Source organism: Salvelinus alpinus, chromosome 2 (genome assembly GCF_045679555.1).
Source record: "Salvelinus alpinus chromosome 2, SLU_Salpinus.1, whole genome shotgun sequence".
Taxonomy (NCBI): domain Eukaryota; kingdom Metazoa; phylum Chordata; class Actinopteri; order Salmoniformes; family Salmonidae; genus Salvelinus; species Salvelinus alpinus.
In genome coordinates, this window is record NC_092087.1 from 126,827,037 (window position 1) to 126,854,307 (window position 27,271).

At 44.3% G+C, this 27,271-nt stretch overlaps 1 protein-coding gene across 2 annotated transcripts in view; it reads right to left on the reverse strand.

Moving 5' to 3' along the window:
* Positions 1 to 26,829, reverse strand: part of LOC139568679 ((E3-independent) E2 ubiquitin-conjugating enzyme UBE2O-like) — a 45,711-nt gene extending 18,882 nt beyond the window's left edge. The window contains exons 1-10 of one of the 2 annotated variants that reach the window (XM_071390677.1): positions 26,321 to 26,829; positions 8,755 to 8,814; positions 8,259 to 8,369; positions 6,629 to 6,726; positions 6,469 to 6,532; positions 5,718 to 5,861; positions 5,427 to 5,536; positions 3,296 to 3,437; positions 1,516 to 1,621; positions 846 to 1,200 (exon numbers count right to left, since the gene is read on the reverse strand). In XM_071390677.1, the coding sequence (XP_071246778.1) occupies positions 846 to 1,200; positions 1,516 to 1,621; positions 3,296 to 3,437; positions 5,427 to 5,536; positions 5,718 to 5,861; positions 6,469 to 6,532; positions 6,629 to 6,726; positions 8,259 to 8,369; positions 8,755 to 8,814; positions 26,321 to 26,707 (1,577 nt within the window). In that variant the 5' untranslated portion in view covers positions 26,708 to 26,829. The remainder of the gene's footprint in view (positions 1 to 845; positions 1,201 to 1,515; positions 1,622 to 3,295; positions 3,438 to 5,426; positions 5,537 to 5,717; positions 5,862 to 6,468; positions 6,533 to 6,628; positions 6,727 to 8,258; positions 8,370 to 8,754; positions 8,815 to 26,320) is intronic. The other variant, XM_071390676.1, reaches the window with a different exon arrangement.
* Positions 26,830 to 27,271: the final 442 nt, after the last annotated feature.

The window sequence follows — 27,271 nt, forward strand, 5'->3', positions numbered from 1 at the left end:
AATAACAACAACCCGGGTCATTAGCAGACATCTGCTCTGAGAAAACAGCCTGAAATCGATCGCCGTAGTTAGTATCAAGCCATCAGAAAGTTCGTAAGGAGAGGACATTTTCTGGGAGACAAGATGTTGGATCGATGAACACTGGTCCGTTCGGCTGGGGGAGTGGGTGTAAGTTGATCGGCTCTGTGTGTAAGCGTCCCAAATGGAAGTGGCACCCTATTCCCCATGCAGTGCTCTATTTTTGACAAAAGTAGTGTACTACATAGGGAGTAGGGTGCCATTTCGGGTGCAGCCCCTGTCTCTGGCCTAAGACAGAGGATAATGATGTGATTGTATATCTGTACAAGGCTGGGAGAGGCATGATGTGCCCTTGAGCAAGGCACTTCACCCTCATTTTCTCCAGGTGCGCCGTACTGCTGTGGCTGACCATGTAAAACAACACTTTTCACTGCACCTATCCGGTGAATGTGACCATAATAAATAAGTGACACTGGGTTCAAGGATGCAGCATTTTTGCCAGCGGGAAGCCGAATTCTTGCCAGCAAGCTATTGATCATCCTTTACACGTGCCAAGGAGAGAAGGAGATGGCCAGGGAGGGGCCATCTCCTGAATGGAGAGAGAAAAAGGGAGGGGGAGGAATTGCAAGGAATTGCAAGAGAGGGAGGAATTGCAGAAGTTCAGAAAGAAAGGGAGTGCGGGAGGGAGAGAAAGCAGAAGAGGGGAGAGGACTAAAGTGTGGCCTAGCCTGCTACGTTTGTAGCCATTTATATACAATTGTAGTCTGCTACATTTAGTCACATAGCATACCATGAATACAAACGGATTTGACTGATAACTGGCTCACCTGTCGCCGGGCTTGAACTCGCGGGAGAACTTGGTCCTCTTCTTCTTGTGCTTCCTCTTCAGGTTGCGGATGGACAGAGGGATGCTCTTCTTCCTGTTCAGGCCCCCCAGACCGCCGCTCTGCGACGACGCCGTGCTGCTTGCCGATGACGTCAGCGACAAGGTGTCGTCCGTGTCCTCCGCCCCAGCCTCGTCGTCTGCGTCCTGCTCCGTGGGCTCGGGCCATGGGTCAGAGGGAGGAGCGCACAGGGTCAAGGGCTGGAGGGCGTGGTTGGGGCCGTTGTTGGGGTGGTGAGGGCGGGGGAGGGCGGTGTGGTCAGTGGGGTCTGGGTGGGTGTTGTCTGGCTTGAGGTCACCTGGGTGTGAGGAGGGGGGAGAGGACACGGGTGATGGTCGTTGAGTTGGTTTTACATGTATAATTGACTAGTGGTATAAGCAGTGACTTGGGACTGAGCAAAGCATGAAGAATAGATTTTAATTGTGGGGCGAACTACCCTGCACAAGGTGTGCAGTTATCAGATGGCCAGTTATCAGGTGTAGACTGTATGGAGCTAAAATGATTCGACAACTGGAGTTTGAGCTCGTCATCTGTTTAAGTGAGGATATCTGACAAAACATGACAAGGCAACATTTCTGATGACCAACAGACATAAATCAAAATCAGCATGTACCGTAAACACTGTCCGTCTTGTCGGTGGAGTGCTGGTTTGCACCTTGTGTCTCTGCATTCTCATTGGTCTTCTTCACTAACGACTCCTTCTTGAACATTCTTTTCAACTGCAGGAAGGACATTGTCATAGGACACTGACATAACACGAACCATGGCAAACACACAGTTGTTAGTGCATGCAACGAGGGAAGAAAGTTGGATACATGGAGTATCTCTGCATATAGAGGAAACATTGTTTCCAAAAATACAAGACACAAAAAATTGGGACAGGCACGCACAATACCAGTCTAAAGTTTGGACACCTACTCATTCAAGGGTGTTTATTTTTACTATTTCCTACATTGTAGAAATAATAGTGAAGACTTCAAAACTATGAAATAACACATGGAATCATGTAGTAACCAACCACAACAAAGAAGTGTTCACCAAATCAAAATATATTTTACATTTGAGATTCTTCAAAGTATTCTTCCCTTTGCTTTGATGACAGCTTTGCAGACTCTTGGCGCTCTCAAAACCAGCTTCACCTGGAATGCTTTTCCAACAGTCTTGAAGGAGTTCCCACATATGCGGAGCACTTGTTGGCTGCTTTTCCTTCACTCTGCGGTCCAACTCATCACAAACCATCTCAATTGGGATGAGGTCAGGTGAGCCGATGCAGCACTCCATCACTCTCATTCTTGGCAAAATAGCTCTTACACAGCCTGGAAGTGTGTTGGGTCATTGTCCTGTTGAAAAACAAATGATGGTCCCACTAAGCGCAAACCAGATGGGATGGCGTATTGCTGCAGAATGCTGTGGTATCCATGCAGGTTAAGTGTGCCTTGAATTCTAAATAAATCACAGACAGTGTCACCAGCAAAGCACCCCCACACCACCTCCTCCATGCTTCACGGTGGGAACCACACATGCATAGATCCTCCGTTCACCTACTCTGCGTCTCACAAAGACACGGCAGTTGGAACCACAAATCTCAAATTTGGACGAAGACCAAAAGGACAGATTTTCACCCATCTAATGTCCATTGCTCGTGTTTCTTGGCCCAAGCAAATCTCTTCTTATTGGTGTCCTTTAGTAGTGGTTTCTTTTCAACAATTCGACCATGAAGGCAGTCTCCTCTGAACAGTTGATGTTGAGATGTGTCCGTTACTTGAACTCTGTGTAGTATTTATTTGGGCTGCAATCTGAGGTGCAGTTAACTTATGAACTTATCCTCTGGATCTTCCTTTCTTGTGGCGGTCCTCATGAGAGCCAGTTTCATCATAGCGCTTGATGGTTTTTGCGACTGTACTTGAATAAACCTGCAAAGTTCTTGAAATGTTCCAGATTGACTGACCTTCATGTCTTAAAGTAATGGACTGTCATTTCTCTATGGTATTTTACCAAATAGGGCTATCTTCTGTATACCCCCCCTACCTCGTCACAACACAACTGAATGGCTCAAATGCATCAAGGAAAGAAATTGTTAATTGAAATGCATTCCAGGTGACTACCTCATGAAGCTGGTTGAGAGAATGCCAAGAGTGTGCAATGCTGTCATCAAGGCAAAGGGTGGCTACTTTGAATAATGTCAAATATATCTTGATTTGTTTAACATGTTTTTGGTTACAACATGATTCCATATGTGTTATTTCATTTTTTTTATGTCTTCACTATTATTCTACAATGTAGAAAATCGTTAAAATAAAGAAAAACCCATGAACTAGTAGGTGTGTCTGAACCTTTGACTGGTATTGTATATATAGAAACAATTCGTCTCCCTTTCCTCCTCACTCACACACCTTCCTGGCTACGGGGTCCTCCGGGAGTCCGGGGGCTCCGTCGGGCCACTCACAGGTGATGTCTCCCTTGGCTGGGAACACGTACAGGGCCCTCTCCCCCAGCTGCCTCTGGGTGTGGTCGTAGTAGCCCAGACGCTTCACTCTGGATCAGAACACACGTATGTAGGGGGGAGCGTGTTAATAGAAGGGTCATTGAAGCAGAAGAATGGGTGTGGCTAGGGATGAGCATCTCTCCATCTTGATACATGTGCTCTGATACGATGCACAAACATTTGTTGCATGAGCACATTCTTTACTTCCATTAGCCCATAGAAATGCCTTGAATAACAGATTCAATACATGGAACAAAAAAAAGTTTGTTCTGAAGTGTCTGTCCTATAGCAGAGATAAGATGAGAAAACATGTATTTGTTTTCACATGCTTTAAACCCCTTATTTTTGGCACCTAACAGTCTAAGTCCTGTCCAAGCCGTAAAAATTACAAATTGTATTTGGCCTTACTGCTATTAGCCCATATTAACACATTTCTGGCACTAAAAGTCTCCATATACACTACCGTTCAAAAGTTTGAGGTCACTTAGAAATGTCCTTTCATTTTAAAACGCTAATTGATCATTAGAAAACCCTTTTGAAATTATGTTAACACAGCTGAAAACGGTTCTGATTAAAAAGCAATAAAACTGGCCTTCTTTAGACTAGTTGAGTAACTGGACCATCAGCATTTGTGGGTTTGATTACATTTGTGGGTTCGATTACAATTGCAAAAGGGTTTTCTAATGCTCAATTAGCCTTTAAAAATTATAAACTTGGATTAGCTAACACAAAGTGCCATTGGAACACAGAAATGATGGTTGCTGATAATGGGCCTCTGTATGCCTATGTAGATATCCCATTTTTTTTTTTTTTATCTGCCGTTTCCAGCTACAATAGTCATTTACAACATTAGCAATGTCTACACTGTATTTCTGATCAATTTGATGTTGTTTAAAAAAATATATATAAAAAAAAGTGCTTTCATTTAAAAAACAAGGACATTTCTAAGTGACCCCAAACTTTTGAACGGTATCATATACTTCCATCCATGTTTTCAACTTGTACCGGGGGACCTTTAGACAAGTCTTGTGAGACCTGTGGACGTCGTAGAGCAAAATAACCGACGTGTTCATGCGAATCTCACCTTTCCACAGAGGCCTCGTATTAATGTTGTTGCCCAAACTGCGCGGACGCTACAGACAGAAGTTGGCAGATCGGCTGAACCGACTTCAGATGAGTCCCAAGTTGCTTGTGGGGGTCGTAGAGCAAATCATTCGGACGCTACAGACGACATTGTGAGAAGACCGATTTTCGGATGTCTCAGGTTGACGAACACCGCTCTAGCTCTGTCAACTTTCACCGGGGATGTGGAAGTAGTGGATTGAGACGCATCCAATGTAGATCTCAACCTTAAACTGACATATTTTTTATGGGGATATTTTTATTATGCTAAATCAATTTCCGCGGGGGCGTGGACAGCGACTTTAGGGGCTCAATATCGCACAGCTTTGAATATCACCCAGCTCAAAAGCGAATGGTCGTGACCGTTTGGAACTTTACTGAGAAGAGCTGCTCTTTCTCCAGCTCAGACCATAGGCTTACAGTGCAGCTCGCAAAAAATGAACGCGGTCCTTGTTATGAAATTACAACTTCACCCTGTTCATGTAAACATCCAATTAAGACATGCATGCAAGTGTGAGATGTGATTGTGAGGTGTATATATAACGTGTGTAAACCAGATCACCAGAAACAGACTGTTCACACACTGTACATCTATAAAATGGAAAACTGCAGCCTCTATGCTCCCAAGTGTGGATGGATGGTAGAATGAATCTATGAATGCAGGACTCTACAGTGCGATCATTTTACTCTCATATGCGGCTAAATATTTGCTGTGCCACCTGGAATTCTGAAGTGCCAGCGCACCTAGAAAAATTAAGGATTCTAGCTTTAATGTCTCAAATATTTGTCATTACGCTCCTAAAGTTCTTTGTGTGCGCCTACATTTTTCAACTTAGGCACACACGTGCTCTTGTAAAAAAAAAAAAGGTCAGCGTAGAGACTTGAAATGAACAGACAAACGGGGTGCAGTACAGTACCTGCAGAGGTTCTCCTGTGAGATGGTGGACGGAGGGGGGTAGACGCTGTCCGTGCCCTTGGGGGAGTAACTCTTGGTGATCCACGTCACCTTCAGCTCCGCCACCTGGACCTATGGGGGGGGGGGGGGGGGGGGGTCACATGAAAACACAGACGAGCATTTAGAGCAGTGACATCACGCGTACTTCAGCAGCTAAGCCTATTATTAGGTGGTATGGTATGTGGTCAGTAAAAACCAGGAAAAACTCAGGGCCAAAGTTTTTGCCTTTGGATAATGTACTACTATATCATACCTCTTCGACCACCACCCTGAACTTGCTCTTCTTGCGGAGTACGGGCTTGACCCCGGAGAGCCACTGGACATTGGAGAAGACTTTGGCCGGCCCGATCAGCACCTGGCCTGGGTAGAAACCATAGGTCTCGTCGAAGAACAGACCCTACAAACCAGGGAGGAGATGCATCTTACTAACACACAGAGGCAGTTTCCCTTAACCAGTCCATTGAGAATCTAAAACAGGTCTGTAACATATCCTGCTGCTCATTGGTCGTTTCAACAAATGACAAGAGAACATAGCTAGTACTTAACAAGCTTGTTTTTAAAATATTTTTAAAATATTTTTAATAAGAGAAAGTTAACTGACTACGTAGAAACGGTTGTATTGTTTCTGAAATAACAGCCAAAGTGAACAGGAGTAACACCTAGGTATTCCCAGTCAAAACCCAAACAGTTTCCGAATTAATATTGGACGCACGCCACCTGCTACCTTAAACAAGATTAGGGTCGATTCCATTTAAACTCCATTTTCAGAAACCGGTTTCCTACACTGACCCAGCTCAAATGGAACTGACCCCCAGCCCTGTTACAAAGTATTACACACCTACCTACGGTCAATAAGGAGGAAGCGCAAGGCTGTGAGCAGTAAGTTCATTTCATACTACTTCCACCTGGCCAGCCTTATCAGATCAGTAAAGTGCGGTGGACGAGGGCAGACGGCTACGTTTTCACACAGAAAAAAAAAACGCAGCTCGTGGCATTTCACCTACCGAGTCGCTGACGTGTGGACAGACGTCGTACAGCTTGGCGCCGTCCTCCACATTCATGGAACACCTGCAGTAGTAGAGAGAAGTTGAGGCTAAGCATGAAGCAGACCGATGTAAATGAAACCGTCATGAATTGACACTCATACTGGGACAGATTTTGTACCTGGCGCCATTGGAAAGCTTGAGGATTATGTGGTTGGTCAGGTCGTACACCTTCCCCAGCCAGAAGTCGTAGGCTATGTAGTCCCCATACATGAAAGACTAGCAGGGAACACGCATGAAACAAATGATTGAAGCAGAGACATTGACGTGGTACACATACAGTTCCAGTCAAAAGTTCAGACACACTCACTCCCAGGTTTTTATTCATTTGTACTATTGTCTACATTGTAGAATTGTGAAGACGTCAAAACTCTGAAATAACACATATGGAATCATGTAGTAACCAAAATATATTTTATATTTGACATTTTTTAAAGTAGCCATCTGATGCTGCACGCCACTCTCCTTGGTCAAATAGCCCTTACACAGCCTGGAGGTGTTGAAAAACAAATAGTCCCACTAAGCCCAAACCAGATGAGATGGCGTATCGTTGCAGAATGCTGTTGTAGCCATGCTGATTAAGTGTAAATTGATTTCTAAATAAAAATCAGACAGTGTCACCAGCAAAGCACCCCCACGCTTCACGGTGGGAACCACACATGCAGAGATCATCCATTCACCTACTCTGCGTCTCACAAAGACATGGCGGTTGGAAACAAAAATCTCAAATTTGGACTCATCAGACCAAAGGACAGATTTCCACAGGTCTAATGTCCATTGCTCGTGTTTCTTGGCCCAAGAAAGTCTCTTCTTATGTGTGTCCTTTGGTAGTGGTTTCTTTGCAGCAATTCAACCATGGCCTGATTCACAGTCTCCTCTGAACAGTTAATGTTGAGATGTGTCTGTTACTTGAACTCTGTGAAGCATTTATTTGGGCTGCAATTTCTGTGGCTGGTATTTCTAATGAACTTATCCTCTGCAGCATAGGTAACTCTGGGTCTTCCTATCCTTTGGCGGTCCTCATGAGAGCCAGTTTCATCATAGCGCTTGATGGTTTTTGCAACTGCACTTGATGAAACCTTCAAAGTTCTTGAAATATTCCAGACTGACTGACCTTGTCATAAAGTAATGGACTGTTGTTTCTCTTTGCTTATTTGAGCTGTTCTTGCCATAATATGGACTTGGTCTTTTACCAAATAGGGCCATTTTCTGTATACCACCCTTACCTTGTCACAACAACTGATTGGCTCAAATGCATTAAGGAAAGAAATTAAAGAAATTAACTTTTAACAAGGCACACCTGTTAATTGAAATGCATTCCAGGTGACTCATGAAGCTGGTTGAGAGAATGCCAAGAGTGTGCAAAGCTGTCATCAAGGCAAAGGGTGGATACGTTGAAGAATCTTAAATAAAAAATATTTTTTGATGTGTTTAACACTTTTTTGGTTATTACATGATTGTGTCATTTCATAGTTTTGATGTCTTCATTATTATTCTACAATGTAAAAAATAAAGAAAAACCCTGGGATGAGTAGGTGTGTCCAAACTTTTGACTCGTACTGTGTGTGTGGGGGGTGTATATCTTTGCCAAAGAATAGAGGAGTAAATTATGTACCACCTTTAAGGCATAAGCTACCACGGGAGATACTCGAGAAGGACAAGACAATTGAATATCCTAATTAAATGAGTATTTATAAGCAAATGGACATAGGGTGGTCAAGGGAACATTATGGCATCGGTTTTTTTCTTACCCAGATGTGATGTAGGTCTTTACTGTTGACAGGGTAAAGGACACAGTTGGTCCCCACTAGTTTTACAGCACACTCTATGTCGATGTTGGTCACGATGCCACACTGGTTGTCCTGGAAACCACAACCGCAAACAAGACAAGGGTTACCATATCACCATCACCCTACGCTCTATCCAAAAACAAATGCACCAATTTGTGTCGGTGCGTTTTGGTTCTCTATCACTAGTCAACTCAACAAATACCACCTAGGGACAGGTGTTGAATATTAGCATAAGCTACACATACGCCAAAATGTTTACTCAATATATCAGTGTGCTTGCATCAGTCGCCATCTTAACAACAGAGGGCATGTAAGCGCTTTCTGATAAAGGCATGTTAGCACATTCTACATCAAACACCGCAGCCTGTACAGTCATCCTGTGTTGGTACGCCGGTCATGTAGGGTGTCATCAGCTAACACAGTGTAGTGATACGACAGGAGAGGGAGCTCGGCTTACGTTAGAATTCATCCGCCGCACAATGTCTCGGATAACGATGGATCGATCTATAAGTTTCAGCTGCAACAGAGGGTGGAGAAAAGAGAGCGGGGGTGAGATGAGAACATCATAGAATACAGAGACAAGACCGACAACTCAGGTGGTCTAATTTCAGCGGTCATTTTAGCATCTGGGTGGCAGCTGGGATGCCACTGGGACCTGGTTACCAACCCAATCATCTCATCTGGACACAGTCTTATGACTGCTGCCTGACACCAATAGTGATATGGCAGCAGTGAGGTAGCCTGTGCTAAATACTAGTCAACCTTTTCCAAACCACAATAAGCAGTGTCTGTAGGGCGCTGCACATAATCCCACCTACACCAAAAAAGACATACAACACATGACAGAACACGAGTGTCTTCAGAAAGTATTCAGACCCCTTGACTTTTTCCACATTTTGTTACGTTACAGCCTTATTCTAAAATGTATGTTTCCCAACCTCTCATCAATCTACACACAGGTTATACATTTTTGCTTATTTGTAATTTAAAACCCCCCACAGAAATCCCATTTACATAACTATTCAGACCCTTTACTCAGTTATTTTGTTGAAGCATCTTTGGCAGCGATTACAGCATCGTGTCTTCTTGGGTATGACGCTACAAGCTTGGCACCTGTATTTGAGGAGTTTCTCCCAATCTTCTCTGCAGATCCTCTCAAGCACAGGTTGGGTGGGGAGCGTTGCTGCACAGCTATTTTCAGGTCTCTCCAGAGATGTTCGATTGGGTTCAAGTCCGGGCTCTGGCTGGGCCACTCAAGGACATTCATCGATTTATCCTGAAGCCACTCCTGCATTGTCTTGGCTATGTGCTTAGGGGCGTTGTCCTGTTGGAAGGTGAACCTTCGCCCCAGTCTGAGGTCCTGAGCGCTCAAGGACCTCTGTACCTTGCTACGTTCATCTTTCCCTTGATCCTGATTAGTCTCCCAGTCCCTGCCACTGATAAACATTCCCACAGCATGATGCTGCCACCACCATGCTTCACTGTAGGGATGGTGCCAGGTTTCTTCCAGATGTGACGCTTGGCATTCAGGCCAAAGAGTTAAATCTTGGTTTCATCAGACCAGAGAATCTTGTTTCACATGGTCATTAGGTGCCTTTTGGCAAACTCCAAGGGGGCTTTCATGTACCTTTTACTGAGGAGTGGCTTGCGTCTAGCCACTCTACCATTAAGGCCTGATTGGTGGAGTGCTGCAGAGATGGGAAAACCTTCCAGAAAGACAACCATCTCCACAGAGGAAGTCTGGAGTTCTGTCTGAGTGACCATCGGGTTCTTGGTCACCTCCCTGATCAAGGTCCTTCTCCCCCGATTGCTCAATTTGGCAGGGCGGCCAGCTCTAGGAAGAGTCTTGGTGGTTCCAAACTTCTTCCATTTAAGAATGATGGTGGGCACTGTATTCTTGGGGACCTTCAATGCTGCAGACATTTTTGGTACCCTTCCCCAGATCAGTGCCTCGACACAATCCTGTCTCAGAGCTCTACGGATAATTCCTTCAACCCCATGGCTTGGTTTTTGCTGTGACATGCACTGTCAACTGTGGGACCTTATATAGACAGTTGTGTGCCTTTCGAAATCAAGTTATAGGAACAAACAGTGAAAAAAAAGGACGCACCTGAGCTCAATTGAGTCTCAAAGCAAAGGGTCTGAATACTTATGTAAATAAGGCTGTAATAACAAAATTATGAAAAAGTCAAGGGATCTGAATACTTTCCAAAGGCACTGTATATAAACTCAGCAAAAAAAGAAACGTCCTCTCACTGTCAACTGCGTTTATTTTCAGCAAACTTGACATGTGTAAATATTTGTATGAACATAACAAGATTCAACAACTGAGACAAACTGAACAAGTTCCACAGACATGTGACTAACAGAAATTGAATAATGTGTCCCTGAACAAGGGGGGGGGGGGTCAAAAGCAAAAGTAACAGTCAGTATCTGGTGTGGCCACCAGCTGCATTAAGTACTGCAGTGCATCTCATCGTGGACTGCACAAGATTTGCCAGTTCTTGCTGTGAGATGTTACCCCACTCTTCCACCAAGGCACCTGCAAGTTCCCAAACATTTCTGGGGGGAATGGCCCTAGCCCTCACCCTCCGATCCAACGTGTCCCAGACGTGCGCAATGGGATTGAGATCCGGGCTCTTCGCTGGCCATGGCAGAACACTGACATTCCTGTCTTGCAGGAAATCACGCACAGAACGAGCATGGGAAACAGTGTTACAAAACCTTTACAATGAAGATCTGTGGAGTTATTTGGATTTTTACGGATCTTTGAAAAACTGGGTCCTGAAAAAGGGCCGTTTCCTTTTTTTTTTTTGCTGAGTTTAGTACAAGGTATGAAAGTCGACTTTGACCGCAACTTCACCCTGCCTGGTCTCGCTCATCCGAATGATACACAAGGTCGTACAGAGACAACGCACTGAGTTTATTCAGGGATCTCTGGGGAAGCGGGGATAAGAGCATTCGAGTAGAAGATCAACATTTGCATGTCAGAGGGTTCAGTTCAGTCTCACTCTCGGCACACACACACAGAACTGGGAAAATACTGCTGGAATGATGCCCTTGTTAATCTACAAAACGTCACAGAAAATAAAATACCACCACTGCAGCAGGAAAGTGGTAGTTTAAGAGAGGCACTACTAATTATAAATTATCTATATACCCTGGCAGCCCTATGTACAGCAATAGCCTAATAATAGGTTGGTGGGTAGATAAAGGGATAGACAGATGGATGAATGAATTGGTATACAGGGAAATTACTAAATGAAATCAGAATTTGCTGGGTGGAAGTAATCAATGAGTGAATGGAGAAAGGAGAATAAATAGGGTTGGGACTGACTGGGTAAGGCTGTAGCTGGGTCTTGTCTAGATGAGATCCATCTTCTGCAAATTTGACCAAATATTTTTAAGCATTTTCGCTAACCCTAACCTAATTCTCCTAACCTGCTGCGTAAGTTCACCTAACCTGCTGCGTAAGTTCACCGAAAAGTCAATTGACAAAAGCTGCATCTCTTCTAGACAAAACCCAATAACTGAGGGTAGGGGGGGGGGGGGCACAGATGCCTTCTCAGGGGATGACTGGGAAACCCTGTGCCTCCAAGCACCATTCTCCTGTTAACACACTTGGTGAGATGAAATGTTCAGAATGTTGCAGGGAGAATTGCAATGAATAAAGTGGATATACTCCTTGAAAAGACAATCATATCTGTTCTACTCCATACATTTCTGAAACAGACAATACCTTTCAAAACAGATTCCCAATAAGATACAGTAACGCAAAATAGCCTTTACAGTCTGTATTCCTCACAGTTTTAGCTATAATTTAGGCGTATCTATAATCATCCACCATGTCGATGCGGTAGACGAACAGGACTGGGGAATGGGAATTACACACAGGAGAACAAACAGACCACGCAACAACAGAACCACTCGAGAGTCAAATCAGCATCGTTGCGGTCTATTCCATTTTCCACGTGATGACACGTACTGTTCTCAAAATGTGGGGAGACAGAGCGCTCTTCAAAGGCAAGAGGCATTCAGTAAGCCAGGGATAGGCTAGTGGTGGGGTGGCAACATGCTCCATAATACTAAATCAGTGTAATGTGGCTAGCGCTAGTAGTGGCAAGCTGCTCCTCTGGCTGGAGTTCGAATGGGTGGCAGCTGCCAGCCGGATGCCATCACCTACAATAGAATTCTGGAGGAGAGAGGAGAGAGGCAGGGCGAGAGATGATTAGGAGGAAGAAGAGATGAGAGAAAATTAGGAGGGAGGACGTGTGGTTATGAAGTGGAAGGGAAGGGTGCGAGTGTGTGTTAGCCAAAATTGGACATTACGGAGATTTTCTTTTAAAAGCAATTACTCTTGTATTCCTGTATCTCTTGTACACACAAACACCACAATCTGATTGGGCTAGGCCAGCTGCAGCTATCTCCATGTTTTCAGGCTCTGCTGTCTGGACTATAACCTTACTCCTGTAAATTGTGGGGCGAGGAGGAGGCGGGCAAGATAGGATCGACACTCCATTTACACACAGCGCCGTCTTAGCAGTCACACCAGTCCCAGTGTAGAGGCTGGACACACTCATGCATGCACACTTACACAGATAGGCCTACACTGAAGCATGCGCACACAGTCCCTTGTGTGTGTTTAGTGATTCTAACTCTGCCATGGAGAAGAGGGGTCAGGCAGCCTCCGGATGCACCAACTGTCTCGCTGCGTAGGAACCACGAGGCTAATATCAATACATACTCAACCAAATATGACGGAAGCAACCATGTGAAGTACTAAGATATGAAATTACAATAATACAATAGGGCCCCGCTTTCCAGAAAGCATATTCTACCATGACTATTTTCTAGCTATCAAAACACTGCAGTTTAGCTTAGTTATCATTCATTATTCATAGTACGCTTGTAACACAGTTGCGGTTCCACTCCCAGAAATAGTCAGAGGGAGAGGAGGACAGGATGAGAGGGAGAGAGCAGAGGAAGGGTATACAGTCACTGATCTCATCTCATATAGAAGTGCAGAGAAAGAACGGCATGAATATCCTCCCTCTCACTTTTCTAGTCTTTGCTTTTTTTCCCTTCTCCCCCGGGCCACCAAAGGAAGCTATTTCCTAGAGATGTCACCACTGACTGTCTCATCTGTTGCCTGCCTGTTCACTGCTCAATGAGCTGATCTGTGCCTCGCCGCATCCTGCACAAATCACTGCTCCTCCTGTGGGCGTGGAACACACACACACACACACACAGTATTCCATTTGTATGCATAATCAGATTGCGCAAATCCCAATTGCTCATGTGCATACATAAAACTATCACACATTACAATGCCTATGTGCAATAAATAGACTATGGGAAACTACCAACAAAGAAAACACACACACACAGGTTTTCCCCTTGTCTCAACAATGATCCTAAAGCTAGAAATATCCAGGGGGAAAACACTGAAAATATCCTTGGTCTGTGTGTGTCACATGTTGGACGACTGCCTGGTCGACACGATAGCGTTGCTCAGGAATTCAGTGGAAACACCTGTGTGTATTGGAAAGAAACCCCGGTATTGGCGTCTTTTGTTCAGGCACCAGTAACTGTCCAATAACAATGGCTGTTAGTCAGCAGCACAGCGTCAAGCGGCAGCCTGGAAAACAGCAGGCTGTTCTGTAAAGGTGGGGGGGGGGGTCTTTCTCATACACACTAGTGCCAACACGCACACAGTGTACTAGAACACACTAACAAAGCGGACATCTCTCTGAAGGGGCGAGCTAAGCTGTCAGGCTAAAGGCTAACAAAGCAGATAAGTTCCTTTGTCTCATCTCAAGGATGGAGAGTTTGTTGATGACATCACCTTACTGTTTTAGATGTGTGGTTGCCACAACAAAAAAAACATCTCAAAATGGGGTAACGGGCAGAAAAAAACTAGTTTGGGGAACCCCTGTGATGGACAATGGAAAAGCCTGGGGCTCCGGCAAGTAGCCACTGCTTGCAGTTCTCGGCTACATGTTACCATGTCTCATCTCAGGGATTGAGAGAGTGCCGGTGTAATATAGACAATGGACTCTGATGACTGACAGACAACCTTGGCTGGCTGCAAACCCTCCAATCACAAAGCACCTGACAACTGATGCGTCCTCTCCTTCCGTGTCGAACTAAGCCTGCAACTGTGTTGACAGTGATTGATCAACAAGTCCTTTTGCATGCTGAACAAACCCAGGCAATATCAGCTATACCACTGTATATAGACTTTTTGTACTGTATTAGTGACTGTATGTTTGTTATTCCATGTGTAACTCTGTTGTTGTTTGTGTCGCACTGCTTTGCTTTATCTTGGCCAGGTCGCAGTTGTAAATGAGAACTTGTTCTCAACTGGCCTACCTGGTTAAATAAAGTTGAAATTAAAAAATATATATATAAAATAGTCATTTACAAAATTAACAATGTATTTCTGATCAATTTGATGTAAATTCAAAATGGACAAAACCCTCTTCCTGGTGATCTACTGTCCTGTAGCTTCAATCCAACCCTCTTCCTGGTGATCTACTGTCCTGTAGCTTCAATCCAACCCTCTTCCTGGAGATCTACTGTCCTGTAGCTTCAATCCAACCCTCTTCCTGGTGATCTACTGTCCTGTAGGTTCACTCCAACCCTCTTCCTGGAGATCTACTGTCCTGTAGGTTCACTCCAACCCTCTTCCTGGAGATCTACTGTCCTGTAGGTTCACTCCAACCCTCTTCCTGGAGATCTACTGTCCTGTAGGTTCACTCCAACCCTCTTCCTAGAGATCTACTGTCCTGTAGGTTCACTCCAACCCTCTTCCTGGAGATCTACTGTCCTGTAGGTTCACTCCAACCCTCTTCCTGGAGATCTACTGTCCTGTAGGTTTAGTCCAACCCTAATTTAGCATAATAAGTAGAATCAGGTGTGTTAAATTAGGGTTGGACTGAAAACTCACAGGACAGTAGATCTCCAGGAAGAGGGTTGGGCAGCCCTGGTCTAAACCTTAGATTTTTATTTGATTTTTAGATAAATATTGATATATTACTAGCTTCAAACACTGAACCTGCAAAAATGACATTCCTTAGTAGGTGATGGTAATTTCAGATTAAAAGTGTGTGTGTGGGGGGGGGGGGGGGTGGTAGACACCCAGTTTCCCTTATGGCTCGGCAGACAGGCAGACAGGCAGAGATCCGCTCAGACAGATCCAGCTCATGGGCTCCATCAGCAGAATATTTGAATTTAGAATGGAAAATTAAATGTAATTTATGCAACAAATGTTAGTGCATCGAATCGTATCGCATTGAACGTTCCTCTAATCAAACCGAATCATTTCAAACTAAAACGTTTCGTTCCTGCATCACATCGGAGCCCATGTATCTAGATGCATATCAAATCGTCTCGAAAGGGAAATATGCACACTCCTAGTTGAACAGTATTGGTTTTAGTCTTCCTGGGCTCATTAACACGAGTCCCACTCTCCAGGTGGGGTGCAGGAGGAAGGATAGAGGAAAAGGAGAGAGACTGCATCCTTGGGCCACGCCTGTCCTCCATTCACATTGAGCATGTTGATACTTAAAAATGATAAAGATCAAATATTTATCTCATACTAGATTCACCCTCTCACACACACACACACACACACACACACACAACAGGGCCGTGTACGACACCTACACACAAAACGATTCTACACACACACACCTCCCTACATTTCCCTCCATCTCCAGCAGACCAGCCATGTCTGACAGCGCTGGAGGTCCATTGATCCAGACAGTGGGAGTACACAGCTCCATTAGAGGGGCTTTGTAGTAATGCTAAAGGCGTTTACTCCTGTTCTCCTGAGGGAGAGGAGAACCAGGTGGCGTTTAGAGAACTGACAGTCCGGTATAAAACCACTATATACTTCTGGAACAACTGATGGGAGCTGAGGAAGGGTCAGCAGCGAGAGAGAGTAACTGATTGAGAGTGAAAATAGAGGCAGGGCAATAGGACACAGGGAGACCGTCAGACGGATAAGGGGAGGTGGACGGAGAGGAGGGGTGGAAAGAGAGCGGGAGGGAAGAGCAAGGCAGAGGGGAAAAAAACAACAGAGCGAAAGAGAGCCAGACACAGAACCAGCCTGTCTCCCCCACTGTGAGGTGTCAATACTGCAGAGGGAGAGAGGCTGCAGCCAGCCGGCCTTTCTCCGCAAGTCCTCAGTGGACACATCTACCACACACAGGGAAGCAGAGAGAGCGAGCGAGGCAGAGGGAGAGAGAGAATTAACTACAGGACAAAATACAAACCCTGCAACCCAAAAAAGCCTGTGGAGTTGATGGTATCCTCAAAGAAATACACAGACCACAAATTCCAATTCACTATACTTTATCATCCTCAGCTCTGGCATATTCCTCAATATTTGGAACCAAGGACTGATCACTCCAATCCACAAAAGTAGACAAATTTGACCCCGATAACTACCGTGGGATATGCGTCAGCAGCAACCTTGGGAAAATCCTCTGCATTATCATTAACAGCAGACTTGTACATTTCCTCAGCGAAAACAATGTACTGAGCAAATGTCAATTTGGCTTTTTACCAAATCAGCATACAACAGACCACGTATTCACCCCGCACACCCTAATTGACAAAAACACAAAGGCAAACGTCATCAAATTTTTTGTTGATTTAAAAAAAGCTTGACTCAATTTCACATGAGGGCCTGATATACAAATTGATGGAAAGTGGTGTTGGGGAGAAAACATACAACATTATAAAATCCATGTACACAAACAACAGGCGCGTGGTTAAAATTGGCAGAAAACATTTGTTTCCACAAGGCCGGGTGAGTAGGGTGAGACAGGGATGCAGCTTAAGCCCCACCCCCAACATATAAACAAATTGGCGAGGGCACTAGAACAGTACGCAGCACCCTGCCTCACCCTACTAGAATCTGAAGTCAAATGTCTACTGTTTGCTGATGATCTGGTGCTTCTGCAGCACCTAGATCTTCTGCACAGATTGTCAGACCTGGGCCCCGAAAGTAAATCTCAGTGAGACAAAAATAGTGAACCACCGTTGCCCTATTGCACACAAACTATACATAGCTTGGCCTAAACATCAGCGCCACAAGTAACTTCCACAAAGCTGTGAACGATCTGAGACAAGGCAAGAAGGGCCAACTATGCCATCATTATGATCTGGCTAAAAATACTTGAATCAGTTATAGAACCCATTGCCCTTTGTTGTGAGGTCTGGGATCCGCTCACCAAAAAAGAATTAAGAAAATGGGACAAAGACCAAATTGAGGCTCTGCATGCATAATTCTGCTCAAATATCCTAGGAACTGTTGTGAGTGTAATGTTTACTGTTCCTTTTTTTATAGTTTATTTCACTTTTGTTTATCATCTATTCCACTTGCTTTGGCAAAGTAAACATTTTCCCCATGCCAATAAATCCCTTAGAAAGAGAGAGCGAGAGAGAGTGAGCATCAGATACATCATCTAAGGAGGGGTGTGGTTGACAACAACCCTTCCACATTACATCACTGCAATCTCCAGAACAGAACTCCACAGGGACAGGGAGGAGGGGAAGAGAGGGATAGGAGGAGGAGGGAGGACAGCTTAACATTTCACATCTTTGTAGTGAGTTACCGAGGCGATTCTCTCGAGCCCTAGGCTATAGGGAAGGATGGATCCAAGATGACTTAGCTGCTCCTCTCACCTCCACCTGCTGTAACACCTCTTCACCTTCCAGACCTGTGTCACTTTCTCTCAATCTGCTGATGATCCCTTGTTCTGGCTGCTTGTGAATGTGTGACGTGTGTGTGTGTCCACTCTACGCTAAGGCCCTGGCACCTGCTTAACATTACTCAAGCTCATACACTCCCTTCTTACACTGAGGCTACTTGGCAGTGGCAGTGTGTCCCGGATTACTTCATTAATAGTCAACCACAGGGCCTGCAGCTTAGCCTATTCTCTGAGAACTGCAGGACTAGAACCAGGTTGCTAAGTAGCAAAGAGGCTAGTAACCAAAAAGCTACATAGCGCTAATTGCGTCAAAACAAATGTCATGACGACATGTCAATTACCATGTGAGAAGAATGGCGTAACATCACGGTGGTGTCAGTCGTTTAGTCTTAAATGTAAGTCAATTAGGATCATCCGATGTCTAAATACAGATACCCTAATTTGTGATAGCCATTCCCTACTGAGGAGGCTTAAACTAACCGCTAATGGCAATTATTCAAGCACCATGCTAATGAGTTGGCTGGATAATTAATAACCTAATAATGACAAGATGGTTGATGTCTCAATATGATTGGGGAAGGCTAGCTAGCTACTGTTATCAGCACATGTGGAGTGACTCGCAAGGCATCAACTGTATAGGCCAGGGCTTCCCAAACTCAGTCCTGCACCCCCGGTTTCACCTTTTGTTTTTTGCCTTAGCACTACACAGCTGATTCAAATAATCAAAGCTTGATGAGTTGGTTATATGAATCAGCTGTGTAGTGCTAGGGCAAAAACCTAAACTGCACCCATCACAGAGATGGATCCTTCCAACCACCCATACATCTCCAGCAGACAGGCCATGAGACGGGGGGGAGGATGACGGGGCAAAAAGGTGACAAAGGTGACAAATAGGACCAAGGTTTATGTATGACATGTTCTCCAGAGGGGACAGAGCAGGAGAGACGAGTTAAGAAAAACAAAGCATGAGCCTTGTGCTGCTGCTTACGAGCCTCTAGAAAGCATACCTCTAATGCCTTTTCAGCTAGTCGTGTGGTGATACCTAATGTATATCAAACCACATTCCAGTGCCCAACACAGGCCGTTATCTGACGGAATACTCACTCATTACCCCGGATAAACCACAGTCATAAACAATACGGGTGAATGCTGATACTCAGCATTTTAGCCTAGCATAGATTAGCTTTAGCAATACCTGTAAACAGCACCCTGAAAGGACCGCACTACCTTCCGGACAACAAAAGGAGACCAAATACTCCCAAGTCGGTAAGTAAAAAGAGATATTGGCCTATTGAGCAAACTAAGGGGTTAGGCCTATAACTGCAACTGCTTGCAACAAGAAAACAAAAACCTCTAAAAATAGACCCTGGTAAAATAAGAAATTAAAGGGGAAAAAGGGAAAAAAAGAACCAATGGGACAGAAGGGGGGGCCCACTTAAGGACAAAAAGCTCTTCATTAGCATAGCAACCATCTGCCCAGAGCTAGCCCATCTCTTCCTCTTTCCCTCCCTCTTCTTGTTCCCCTCACTGTATCTCTCCCTCGTGCCCCCTCTCATTTCCCCTCATTCGCTTTCCAGCTCCCTTCATCCTCTTTCTCCCTTTACTCTCTCCATCCCTCTCTCTCCTCCCTTCTCTCTTCGTCCCCCTCTCTCTCTCTCTCTCTCTCTCTCTCTCTGCGGTAGAGTCGGCAGCAGTAGGCCCTGGCCACGGCTGCACCCACCGTCATTAGCAGCATCACGCCACCCCTCCTCCACCCCCAGGGCCTAGGCGTCACGGTCACCTCAGACCCCCGTCTGACAGCTCCGTCTCCGAGCACAGCCTTGAATAAGGGATAAGAGGGTGGGAGGGAAACCATCGCCCCGACCTCAGTACCACGCCCTGCGTTCCACTGTCAGCTACCTGCTGCAGTCAGAGCCTTGGAAAGCCTATCAAAAGAAAGCTAGGGAGTGCTAGACAGTGTACTGCAGCAACGGGGCTGAGTTAGCTAGTGTCCTAGCAATGCTGCTGTGTGCTCAGTGTCGCTGTACTGAATTGTAGGCAGCCACAGGCTTCCACAGCATGAACCCTGTCAAAGACCTTCAATAGACCCCTTAACCTCATTGAGGGACCATTGAGAGACAATGTCCTTCGTAGTCAAGGGATGCACTATTTTCAGTCCTAGCGTCCTTGCTAGGCTAGCGATGTAATGGTTGCTATTCAGGAGGCACCTCCAGTTAGCGGTTATTCCATTTAACTGAGCCCAATATGAACAGCTTTTCACACAGGTCTTGATGAAGACAGCAAGGTTGAAACATGGGCTTCTTCGTACAGTTTATAATATGACTAGCCCACCATTGTGAGAGCACAAAGCGCCTTCCATTCCAATCAGGTTTAAAACGGGTAGCTATAGATTCTATTCAACTGAGCCTCATTAAAACCATTTCACTTTTAATTCTTGAAGAAAGCAAAATTGAAACATTGGGTAGTAGTCCACCTCTGATAGAACTAGCAAAGCAACCCACCTTCCTTTCCAATCAGGTTGGATGGAGAGATCACTATAGAGGAAAATGATTGCCCACTCAAACAAAGACGTCAGAGAGAGAGGCGGTGTCCTTGACCTAGATGATATTTAATATATATTTTTAATGAACTTTTATTTAACTAGGCAAGTCAGTTAAGAACAAATTCTTATTTACAATGACGGTCTACCCCGGCCAAACCTGGATGACGCTGGGCCAATTGTGCGCCGCCCTATGGGACTCCCAATCACTGCCAGATGTGATACCTCACACCTATTATCTCTTATGAGGCTCAACGCAATGTGCCAAGCTTTACACATATCCCTCATATCTTTCACTGTCTCGGAGTCAGGCGGTGAATGAAATATGCAAAGCATGTTCTTGACCGGCTTGGATAATGGGGTTCTGGGAAGTGATTGAAACTAGAGGTCGACCGATTAATCGGAACGGCCCAGTTCAAGTTTTCATAACAATCGGAAATCGATAATTTTGGACGCCGATTTAACACCTTTATTTAACTATGCAAGTCAGTTAAGAACACATTCTTATTTTCAATGACGGCCTAGGAACGGTGGGTTAACTGCCTTGTTCAGGGGCAGAACGACAGATTTTTACCTTGTCAGCTCAGGGATTCAATCTTGCAACCTTACGGTTAACTAGTCCGACGCTCTAACCACCTGCCTCACGAGGAGCCCGCCTGTTACGCGAATGCAGTAAGAAGCCAAGGTAAGTTGCTAGCTAGCATTAAACTTATCTTGTAAAAAACAATCAATCATAATCACTAGTTATAACTACACATGGTTGATGATATTACTAGTTTATCTAGCGTGTCCTGCGTTGCATATAATCGATGCAGTGCGCATTCGCGAAGAAGGACTGTCGTTGCTCCAACGTGTACCTAACCATAAACATCAATGCCTTTCTTAAAATCAATACACAGAGGTATGTATTTTTAAACCCGCATATTTGGCTAAAAGAAATCCAGGTTAGCAGGCAATATTAACCAGGTGAAATTGTGTCACTTCTCTTGCGTTCATTGCACGCAGAGTCAGAGTATATGCAACATTTTGGGTCGCCTGGTTCATTGCAAACTAATTTGCCAGAATTTTGCGTAATTATGACATAACATTGAAGGTCGTGCAATGTAACAGGAATATTTAGACTTATTGATGCCACCTGTTAGATAAAATACAGAACGGTTCCGTATTTCACTGAAAGAATAAATGTTTTGTTTTGGAGATGATAGTTTCCGGATTCGACCATATTAATGACCTAAGGCTCGTATTTCTGTGTGTTATTATGTTATAATTAAGTCTATGATTTGATAGAGCAGTCTGACTGAGCAATGGTGGGCACCAGCAGGCTCGTAAGCATTCATTCAAACAGCACTTTCGTGCGTTTTGCCAGCAGCTCTTCGCAATGCTTCAAGCATTGCGCTGTTTATGACTTCAAGCCTATCAACTCCTGAGATTAGGCTGGTGTAACCGATGTGAAATGGCTAGCTAGTTAGCGGGGTGCGCGCTAATAGCGTTTCAAACGTCACTCGCTCTGAGACTTGGAGTAGTTTTTCCCTTGCTCTGCATGGGTAACGCTGCTTCGAGGGTGGCTGTTGTCGATGTGTTCCTGGTTCGAGCCCAGGTAGCGGCGAGGAGAGAGATGGAAGCTATACTGTTACACTGGCAATACTGAAGTGCCTATAAAAACATCCAATAGTCAAAGGTATATGAAATACAAATCGTAGAGAGAGAAATAGTCCTATAATAACTAGAACCTAAAACTTCTTACCTGGGAATATTGAAGACTCATGTTAAAAGGAACCACCAGCTTTCATATGTTCTCATGTTCTGAGCAAGGAACTTAAACGTTAGCTTTCTTACATGGCACATATTGCACTTTTACTTTCTTCTCCAACACTTTGTTTCATTATTTATGTGAGGCTAAATTGATTTTATTGATGTATTATATTAAGTTAAAATAAGTGTTCATTCAGTATTGTTGTAATTGTCATTATTACAACAACAAAAAACGCCGATTAATCGGTATCGGCTTTTTTGGTCCACCAATAATCGGTATTGAAAAATCATAATCGGTCGACCTCTAATTGAACCAGTGCCACGCCAGTGGAAGATCTGAGACCAATCACACGATACTCTCCTTTTGGAGATGTAATTAAGATTTCATAGGGAAAATGTGGCATAGCTTATTACAGTGCAGATAAAATTGTGTCAGTCTGCCATTGTTGATGCAGCGGCCTGCATCTAAATAAGTTTCCACAGGGGAACTTGATGAAGAGTAATATGGTTCCACCTGAAGAAGAAAAAAAAGACAGGTGACAGTGGGAAATGCAAGCTTTGCACCCCACGGGGACGCTTCTTTTTCTATTACACTGTCTCCGAGTACGTTTGCGAGGAACTGAATGCGAGAGGGAATTTGTTCAACTTTACCTCACGGACGCATATGTCACGTTGAGACAACAAGTCACAAAACTGAGCCATAGGCCTGTCTACTTGTTTGTCGAAACTATGTTGTTCGCCTTCTCTGTCTTGAAGTAAATATCTGCCATACAAATCCTGAATAAACTCCTCATTGGTAAAAACCTTTGAGGAAGACAGTAGCAGTGAGGGAGACAGAGGCTGGTGAATCAGGTAATCAGATAGCCAGGCTTCTCTAATAGGAAAGCCTTGTAAAGTCAATGGCAGAAAGTAGCTACAAAGCGGTGGAAACCAGTGACGCCTTACAACACTTTAAACCAATCCCTTGCTTAGGTGGAGAATGGAAAAGGTGCCCTCTAAATTAGTTTGTGCCGTAGGATCAACAGTGGTCGGGAATAGTTGATTAAAATCCCATCAAAATATGTTGATGTATGCCGTGTTTGTGGTTACTTTCAATTTCAAGAAATCGGAGACCGTCGGCAACAATTGATACATAAACTTTTACCATAGCCTGTAGTAGACACGTCAAAAAAAAAAATTTGTAGTGATCAAGCAGAGGAGTTGTAGTGCCTTCAACGACTCAATTTTATGTATAGAGCACATCTCTGGCAAAACAGAAATCCGTTTGTCCTCTAGGTTTTCTTATATTTCCTGCAATGTTACAAACTAGCATATGCAACAACTCTCCGCAAAATGTGTCCTACCCGGTGGGAAAACAGTGACTAACATAACGCAGCACCACTTCCACGAGCACGTGGGGGGAATCCACTAAAACATTTGCACACCATTCTAGCCAAATCTTCAGACCTCCAAAGTCTGGTGTGAAAACATGATTTGGATGCATGACTATGCAAAACTAGGGTTAAGGTACTGACTTTTCGTACACATTGACGCAGCCCCCTATCCCAGTGTCCCCGGAAGTGTGTGAAAATGGGTATAAAGCAGAGGAAGGTGAGAAATAAAAGCAGTCAGTCAATCTAAGGACAGACTTTCTTGGAAATATGCCATTTTTGCATACTGCAGGAAGTGGCCTGGTCATGAATTATAGATGTGAATCTTTGAGTTGCTCAAGAGAATATGTGACTGAAGAAACACCATCTGAGCAGTAGGTAGACAGAGGATGCACACTGACAGTAGTGATGGGGGAAAACAAAATCGATACAGTTACATATCGGGATATTATTTGACGATAGATCATATTGTATTGACAATATAATTTTTGCACTAGTTCGGTACATCTGCATCAAAACTCCAGTCATTTCCCATCTCCTTTTTAAATAGGTAGCATATTTGTTTTCAGCACTTTTATTTCCATGACTGATCAAAACTAGTTCTCATGGCGCTCTTGTCCCTCTGCAGTAGACATATATTGAGCAATATGTTTGGAACAACGAATCGCAATACATGTAGAACCATGAGAATCGCAATATCGTATCGTGAGGTCCCTGGCAATTCCCAGCCCTAACGGACAGCCAAACAGACACGCGCACACACACAAGGAAGAAGAATAAACACACAGATCAGGCTGGACAAACACACAAACTGAGGGAAATGTTTAAGGCCTAAAACAAGACCGGCATTCAAAGTCACACAGAGCCGAGTCACCCTTGTGTGTGTAGGTAAACATCCCTGACCCATTGCTATCCCCACAGATACATGACTAGACCTTTGTCCTGACTTCCAGAACCTGACTCCATTGCTAGAACTTTACACATTTACTCCAGAGGACAAAGCAGCACTGTTTACTGTGAGTATCTTCTAGGCCCAACCCATCCCAGCTCTACTCCCTCAGTGACCCTTTTCCATACGGCCCTGGACTGAGCTCCCTGTTACTGCAGTACTGAATCCCATTATGTCAATAGCTCTCTATTTGGTTTGTAATGATACTGGCCCGACAAAGCTTTTATGTATGGGCTTTGAGAGCTTGGATACTCTGCTTAGGGCAATCTTCCTTTCGATTCACAATATTCATTCAATTGGACCCTATTTACCTTGATTTTTTTGTGATGGCATAGGTTATCTTTCCCTATGTAATATGATGATAGCCTCAACCTGCTTCCAACTACGTTTGGTCATTAATGTGAAATGCATTCACAGGCGAGGTTAAATACCATTTATAGCTTTGTATCGATGTATTATTGTTAATAATAAATGACACGTCAGCAAAACCTATCCGCTTTAAATGTCAGTCACGCAAGATGCTATCCACTTTAAGACTGCCTTTGGCCAATAGAAAACTAACATTACACCATCAGTATCTTTGATTAAACTGACTCCTCGTGTAGTGGAGGGTTTAGCATAGAATCAAAGATTTGTATAACTAACCCAAGATGGAAACAACAGGCTGTGGTCTAATGGGAGCAAATTAATAAGTGGGCAGAACAAGCAAGGAAGTGGGCAGAACCCATATTGACGCATTCTAGCATGTATTTGCATATTAGAGAAGGCCTACGCGTGTGCAATAACTCAATTCGCCCTCCTAAACAACCGCCTCTTATGGGGATAGAAAACTGCATCGAGATCAAATATGCTTCATCAATGACAAAATTAGCAGAAAGTCGGCCAAAATCCATCTCCTCCCACTGCCGGCAATTGGGCTTCCGCTCATCACATTTGGTGGTGAGTGGATACGTCAACCAGATGCTTCGGGTTTATAGATCCGGTGAAACATCTGGGTCATTGTTCTATCGGTGATATCATTTTAGCAATCTCATCTCATATGATTATGGGTCATGGCTAGCTTGAGCTGTCAGTGTCAGATACAGCATCAGCTAGAGACCACCTTACAGGATTCAGTTAAAGTCCTTTATCTCATTGTTTAAGCAGCAGTTTTAGCAAGTGTACCCTCTCCTACAAAAGTTGTCAATGATTCATTTACTGAAAACCTAAGATGCAAACTAGCTAGTTAATTGGTCATTTACGTGCGTTTAATTAGCTAGCAAGTTAGCCTAGCCAACGTGCCAGTTACCTAAACTGGTTCGTGGAGAATGTTAGTTATACCTAAATAAATGACTAGCACACTAGCTAGTCGTTTAACCAGTAAGCAATAATAAAAAGTTAGCTAGCCAAACATGCTATGTCACACCCAGTTGTACAGTACATTTAAAGAAATGTGGGCAATATGCTGAAACTAGGTATAGTAATTGCAACAAACAAGTACACAAGCGCGCGAATAAAACGTTCGCAATGCTGGTTATAGCGTGCTAAACCGGTGGCGGTGTACCGTTACTAATTAATTGAATCAGCTAGCGTTAGCTGTCAATAACGGGAAAACACACCTTGTGCTGGAAGCGAGCTAACTAACTAAATGTTACCTCCCAACGTTGAAAACATATTGTGTGGCTAGTTAGCTAACGTTAGCAGACAATTACCTTTGTTTCCCGTATGTCTTGTTTCCCTCCTTCTGGGTACCACTGTACCCGGACAAAACCCCTTCCCAGAGGTGCCAGGCTGTCCACAACACTGCTCTCGGTGTCCGAGTTACAGGGGATACAGCCACCACCACCACCGCCTCTACCTCCGCCATCTTCGAGGTCCGAGTCTGAATCAAACTCCTCCTCGCCTTGTATCATTCTGACTAGGCCGAACCGGACCAAGTCGCGATACCGACCTGACACCAAATCGTGAGAGAAAAGAAGCCGCTGGGAGCCGCCTGCAGAAGGAGAGAGCGCCATGGATGGAGGCTCCGAACCCGGGCTTACAGCCGGAGAAAGAGCTGCGTCTGTTGCTATTGCGTCCGATGCCACCGGTTCCGCCATCGCTGCAGTTGTCAGGGAATAATGCGAGAAAGGGGGAGAGATGGTGGAGAAGAAAAAAGAAAAACCTGTAACTAGGGAAGTGCACGTGTTTACGTCGGTAGGGCGCGCGCTGCGTAAATGCACTCCGAGAAGAGTCGAGGGTCTGTCAGATTGACAAAGGTGTTTTTTATTTCAGCGTTGGTTTGACTCTGAATAAATGAGTCTGAGACAGCAGACACTTATATCACACCGTTATTATAACACATCTTTCTTTATATTCTAGTCACACAGGCAGGTGTTGCTAGCTACATGATGACACAAATGTATGATGTAATGTGGCCAATTTCGTAGGATTAGGGTCTCCCTTAGGACACAGCCTAACAATAAAGTTAATTAAATATCACAGCCATGATCGTGGTATTTTTTAAATATAATTTCTTATAGAAATGCAAACATAATGAAAAAGAAGACGTCAATTTCATCAACAAGTCTGTAGCCCGGGCTCGAATAGGCGTTCTATGCCAATTTTCGCCACTTGGTGTCAGTGTCGAGTGCTGAAATTGGCTTATTATTGCAGCCATTATT